This window comes from Vombatus ursinus, unplaced genomic scaffold, assembly GCF_900497805.2.
Source record: "Vombatus ursinus unplaced genomic scaffold, bare-nosed wombat genome assembly UNPS02014813.1, whole genome shotgun sequence".
Classification (NCBI taxonomy): Eukaryota; Metazoa; Chordata; class Mammalia; order Diprotodontia; family Vombatidae; genus Vombatus; species Vombatus ursinus.
Window position 1 is genome coordinate 14,325,134 of NW_020954591.1, and position 6,348 is coordinate 14,331,481.

The following is a 6,348-nucleotide window of genomic DNA, read 5'->3' on the forward strand; positions in this document are numbered from 1 at the left end:
GCAGATATGCAGAGAGTGTCTTCTTTCATGTGTCCTTTACAGTTTTGGGTATTTGGGTATTTGTAGTAGTCAAAATGACTTAGTTGCTCAAAGTTGTTCTTAAAACAATATTGTTCTTACTGTATACCAATGTTCTCTTGTTTCTGCTCATTTTGCTTGCCTAACAATACCCTGCACAATTTTTGTTGCTGTCACGTCCAAGCCAATTGGTGTTCTCTTGGCAAAGATATTGGGAGTGGTTTGCCATTTCCTTCTCCAGCTCATTTTTCAGATGAGGAAACTAAGGTAAACCAGGGTTAAATGACTTGCCCAGTGTCACACAGCTAGTTAGTATCTGAGGCCAGTCTTCCTGACTGCAGGTCCAGCACTCTATGCACCATGCCACCTACCTGCCCTGCACAAAGTAGGTGCTCAATAAGTTTGTGTTGAGTTTGAATATTTTTAGTCTTCCTATAGCCTACAAGGTTAAATTGAAACTCTTCTGACAGCTTTTAGAGGTTCTCTACAATCTCTAATCTTTGAAGGCTCTATCCAATTTATATAAACTTTGCTTTTCTAAACTTACTTTGCTCAATGCCCAAACAGGTCCTCTTCTGCACTAGGCAGGCTGGTTGCCTCACTGCCTCTGTGAACATCACATGTTCACCTTTGTACTTTCACCCAGGCTTCTTCCTTTGCCTAAAATGCCCTTTCCTTCTCCTCCCACCTCCACCTACTAACATATTGTTTATCTTTCTTCAAGGCTAAGCACAAGTATTGTGATAGAGTGGAAGGTAGATTGGGAGATAGATTCTGGGTTCATAGCCTGGCTCTGCCACTTGCTACCTGTGACCTTGGGGCAAGTCACTGAGCCTCTATGAAGTTGTACCAGATGACCTCTAAGATCCTTGCTAACTCTGCATCCTGTGACCTTGTGATGTGCCAGCTCTTCCATTAAGATTTCTGAAATTTGCTCGAATACTCTAATATTTTAGAGTATTTATAGAAATTTAAATGCAATTAATGATAGAAATCTCCTGTTATCTAATAAAGTAAAAGTCGAATTACAGTTACAGCAAACACACAGCTCTACTATGAAAAAGCAAAAGCCTAAAGGGTCAAAAGTGGAATTTTATTTGAATTTTTTTACTCATACATAATCTATATTAAGATATACAAACAGATAAAAATGGTCTAATAAGAGTAAGTCTGTTTATACTACTTTAATTCAATTTACAATAATTGTGGCAAAATACTGAAAGGAGATGACAAAATACTCCAATTTTAGGGAAAAAAAAATTCTTGGCTACTCTGGTGTACATCCCACTAGTCGTTAACGGGTTACAATATATGACTTATTTTAAGTTTATCATTAACAACAGATGCAAATAAGTACAAAATTTTCACAACACATCAGTGAGGTGCTCATAAAGTTTCTGGTGTTATAAATTTCACTGAAATAAAAAGTAACTATTAGCATAGTTCACTTAAAAGTATGGAATTCTCTAGCATGATCTTTTCTTAGAAAATGATAATAACAATATGTGCCAAGCCTTCCTATTCATGGGTTGCCTTGGGATGATACTGCAAAGTCAATTGCTTTCTTGCTATTTGAGTTATTTAACTAGGTATCTGTGGTAACTTTTCACATTCAATTACTTCATAATTTCCATCCCTTTTGTCTAAAACTAATACTATCCAATGTACAATTACAACAGGTTAATGACCTTATAACAACTTAAACAATTAAAGACAAATCAAAAGTTAACAGTCTGAGATACTGATTATAAACAATTTTTTGTCCAGTGACCCAAGTTACTATATATTGTTTAACTTCGAAAAAGTTAAAATATTAGAAACAAAATTTACTTGTCATGAGCTCCTTCTCCATGCCCTCACTCTACTTTACTTTAATTTGGACAAAGGAAATGAAAATTTAAAAGAACTTCCTTTTTCCTTGTATTAGCATGAAGTTGAAATGGCAATCTGGAATGAGATTTTAGAATGAAACATTTTTTGTGAAGAAAATACCTCAACACAACCTAGAATTAAACCACCTAACAATATCCTTTTAAAAGAAGCACAAATAGATCAGAGCAAAATCTTTTTTTAAATACTGTAGTAACAAATTCAGGAGGATGAAAATAACTTGTGGATTACACTATAAGTAGACAGCTAATAATTAAGCATGTGGATAATTATGGGGGGACCAATTTTGATTTTTTGTAGTGATAAGATATAAATAGAAAGAAGAGAAAAACCATGAATGGGCTGGGGGCTGGGGGAGGTATTGTAATGTGCCCTTTTCCTCCTGAGAACAGAAGGTTCTTAGGAAACAAGGAAATTTACCAAATAATAGGCCTAGAATTACATAGATTTCTTCTGGTACAAAGATTATAATCCTAATCAGATAAGAAAGATTCCCTCTCCCACCCCACCCCTCTGAAATGCCCCAGGAATTAATACAGCAGAAGAGACTTCAACACAGAGAGAATTTTAAAATTCATTAATTAACAACCAACTCTATTCAGAAGGAGGACAGGGAAAGGAAATAATAAAAACTAAGAATCCCCACTTTTTAGAATAAACTCTAAGTATAGAAAGCCAAGGAGTTAACATCTAGTCAAGTATTATTAAGGAGACCCAAATGAACAGGTACAAGGGTCTACTATAATCCTATAAAGGAGACAAATACCAAATTGCTAAGAGTCTGAATGTTTGTGCTCATCAAAACCCAAAGCAATGGCATTATGAGACTACACCCATGGGCCCCAAGGTAACTATCTATCTTCCTATCATATGTACATACCTTAGGCCAGAGGGCTAATATCTCAAGTCTGAAAGATGATCAGATTCATTCATTAATGTTCCTGTTTACCTTTTTATTGTGAACTCTGTGTGTGTACATGCGTATTTGTGTGTGTATGTAATTCAGTCTTTTTCCTTTCAGTACAATTATCAGTAGCCGTCAAAAGACTCAAGAGTTCATTTTAAATGTTGTAAGTATTTTAGAGGCAGCATGAAATACTAGATAGAAAGATGGCCTTAGGGTCAGGAAGACCTGGGCTTAAGTCTCACTTCTGACACATACTGTCTCTGTGACCTCAGGAAAGTGACTTACCCAACTAAGTGCCCCAAACAACTCTCTAAAGCCATAAATTGCAGAATAGTTGACTGATCTAAATTGATAGAGGTAATTTCCTTAGCAGAAATCCCTTATACTACTAAAAACACAGTTCTAGACCCTCACAAAATATATATAGGGTTAGTCTGGTATGACACATTTTATATATACATAAGTATGTATATATACATATAGACACACATGTGTACGTCTAGGTATATCTTAAAATTTTACAGTCTTACTTTTTTTTTAATATGAGCAGAGTGTGAGTCAGTAGTCTCACAAACTATAATCAGGGCATGGGGAATTAACTTAGATTAAATAAGTGGTTACTGTTCACCCAGAATTAAAAAACAGAAGCTCTAATGGATGGATTTCCTAAGGATCATTTCAAGGTGGAACATTGGTCTCTGTGGATCTTAAGCCTAAACAAATATAAATGGTAGCCAGAAGAGGAGAAAAGTAAATGGGATGATGAAGTGGGGAGTTTAGTGAGATGCTCCATCTACGAAGATGATGAAGAAAACTTAGTGAGGTACATTTCTGCTTTATGTGCCCAAAGCTAACTGCATTAGAAATTGTGTGCTTCCAGGATACCAACAGTGTGGTTTATCTCTGCCTCTAGACAGAACCACTAAAAGTGGGAATATACTAATTGTAAGTTTTATATAAACTCTGGCTTCTTAGACCTGTTTTTTTGTGATTCATTCACTAAAAACTCAAGATTCTCAAATGATCTTAGGCAATCTCTGAAGAGGTACCATTAATTAACCACTGTCAAAACTCAACAGACATCCATTGGCAACCCCCCAAGTAGAAAGTCTCCCTCTTTCACTATTACCAGAATCGAGGTTCTGGAGTCCTTTGTAAAGATCATGAACTGCATTCACTGAGTGCCCACAGGGTGAGGGAAAATCATTGTGGAATCCCTCTTAATGATGGGCCTTTGAAATGTACAGTTCCTGGTGATTTCTGAGGAACAGTGGAAGAGTATGCAGAGGAAATCGTATTCCGGGAGAAAACATTCAAGTTCACACACAGGCTACTAAACCAAGAAATTAAGCACACAAGCATGTTAAGAGATTTTGTTTCTGTTCACTTGGTAATTTTTCTCCCCTTGCGCCAAATTCAGAAGCATACACTAAAAGCAAAGCAACAAATTGTCTGACCGATCTGAAGACAGTCACTCTGACATGAAGCTGTGAATTTTGCAACAATCTCACAACTAGGCAGCTTCACAAATAGAATTCAAGTCAGCAGAGTCATACTGAACAATGAACATGAAATAAAACTCCTTCCCTGGCCAGGAGGGAAACAAAAGGCTTGCTCCATAAAAGTGCAACAACAACAGCATATTTTCTTGTGTGAAGCACATGATTTGCTATGTTTAGTGGCACTTAAATATTACACAGTAAATACTGAGAGAAAAAAAAGCCTGGAATTTTTGGATGTGCAGAAAGCGTAATCACATTATTAATACAAAAGTTGCTAAGCTCCGATGTTATAATAGCATTACGTGAGCACTGAGGCCACTACAAATTTTCAACACACTGCCTTGCTTGTGGGCCAACGGTGTCATCAATTTCAATTAGCTGCCCCATGTGGTGTGCTAATGAAGGGAGCCTCAGTCTGACCAGTCATTATCATCAAACTCCGAGTCGTCATCAGAATCGCTGTACTCCACAGCGATACGTCTGGAGAGGATCGTCGCCACGTCATTTCCCACAGGCTCACGTTTCGCTTCTTGTTCTCGCTGTTCTTGCACCTTTTTCAGCTGAATTCCTGTGGGCAAAATAGTTCAGAATGAACTCCCTTATTCTGACCCAAATGCAAAAATCAAAATCATTATTACAGCAGCAATACCAGAATTAGGAGGGGAGAAAGGCATTCTGAAAAGTTTGAAGAGAACTAGTGAGGGAAATGTTAACATTTCCTTAGGGAGAAAAATGAATGAATACCTATCCATTAAACAATCAGAAGTTGTCTTTTCCAATCAAAGAAATTAACTAAACTGGCAAGAATAAATTTAACACATGGTATGCTAGTAAGTGTTCTTAGGGTGGGTAGGTGGTGCAGTGGATAGAGTGCCAATCCTGCAGTCAGGAACTCATCTTCTTGAGTTCAAATCGGGCCTCAGATACTTACTAGCTGTGTGACTCTGGGTAAGTCACTTAACCTCGTTAGCCTCAGTTTCCTTATCTGTAAAATGAGCTGGAGAAGGAAATGGCAAAACCACTCCAATATCTTTACCAAGAAAACCCCAAATAGGGTCATGAAGAGCTGGACACGACTGAACAACGCCAAAGTGCGTGTCCTTATGTACTGCACTTTTTTAAAGGAGCAGCAGTAAGACCTTCTCTATCTAACTGCATACTCTGATGAAGCGAAAAGTTGGTCAGAAAGCTCTGCCTATTTCAATTCTTATTATTGGACACACTTCTCAAATGTATTCATCTACTTTTCTGTCTTAGTAAAGTGTGGCATGCTCGAATGCTTTAAGGAGCAGTGGCTTCATTGATACAGGTGTTCTCTCTGCTAGTCAAGACCACAACTATTCAAAAACCCATAAACAAGCATTTGTTAAGAGCCTGTTATATACTAGTAATAGTGCTAGGTGCTGGGATAGAAAGGGAAAATAAATGGAACCATCCCTGCCTACAAGGAGATTACATTCTAACAGGAAGGACAACATGTATACACATGTACACACACACACACACCCTAAGTAAATACAATTAACAAGTAATTGAGAGGAGGAGGGGGAATCAGGAAAAGGCTTCATGTAAGAGGTAGTATCTGAGTTGATAAATTAAGGATTCCAGAAGATGGGGGAAGAATGAGGAGCTGGACAAAAGCATGGGGAGGAGAAGAATTGGAAATGTCACATATTATTCACAGTGAATAGCAGTGAAAAGGCCAGATAATCTGGCTGAACTAGGGGAGTAAAATGATGTGCCAGATAGGTGGGAAATAGGTTGTAAAGGGATTTAACTGCTAAACAGGAGTTTGCAGTTGATACTAGAGGCCATTAAGAGTCACTGAAGCTTACTGAGGAAGAGAGAGACATAGTTCTATCTGTGGCAAAGGTATGATATTACAATCCAATGTCCATTGGAGGTGAAAAAAAAATAGTAAATTATTCAAATAGATTAGTAATGAAGGAAGGAAGAAAAGAAGGAAGGAAAAAAGGAAGGAAGAAAGGAAGGAAGGAAGGAAGGAAGGAAGGAAGGAAGGAAGGAAGGAAG

General features: G+C 37.5%; 1 protein-coding gene across 1 annotated transcript in view; it reads right to left on the reverse strand.

The window, feature by feature from the left end:
* Positions 1-1,139: 1,139 nt before the first annotated feature.
* WASF3 (WAS protein family member 3) overlaps positions 1,140-6,348 on the reverse strand; it is a 179,638-nt gene continuing 174,429 nt past the window's right edge. The window contains exon 10 of the mRNA XM_027877577.1: positions 1,140-4,885. Within this exon, the coding sequence (XP_027733378.1) occupies positions 4,728-4,885 (158 nt within the window). The 3' untranslated portion in view covers positions 1,140-4,727. The remainder of the gene's footprint in view (positions 4,886-6,348) is intronic.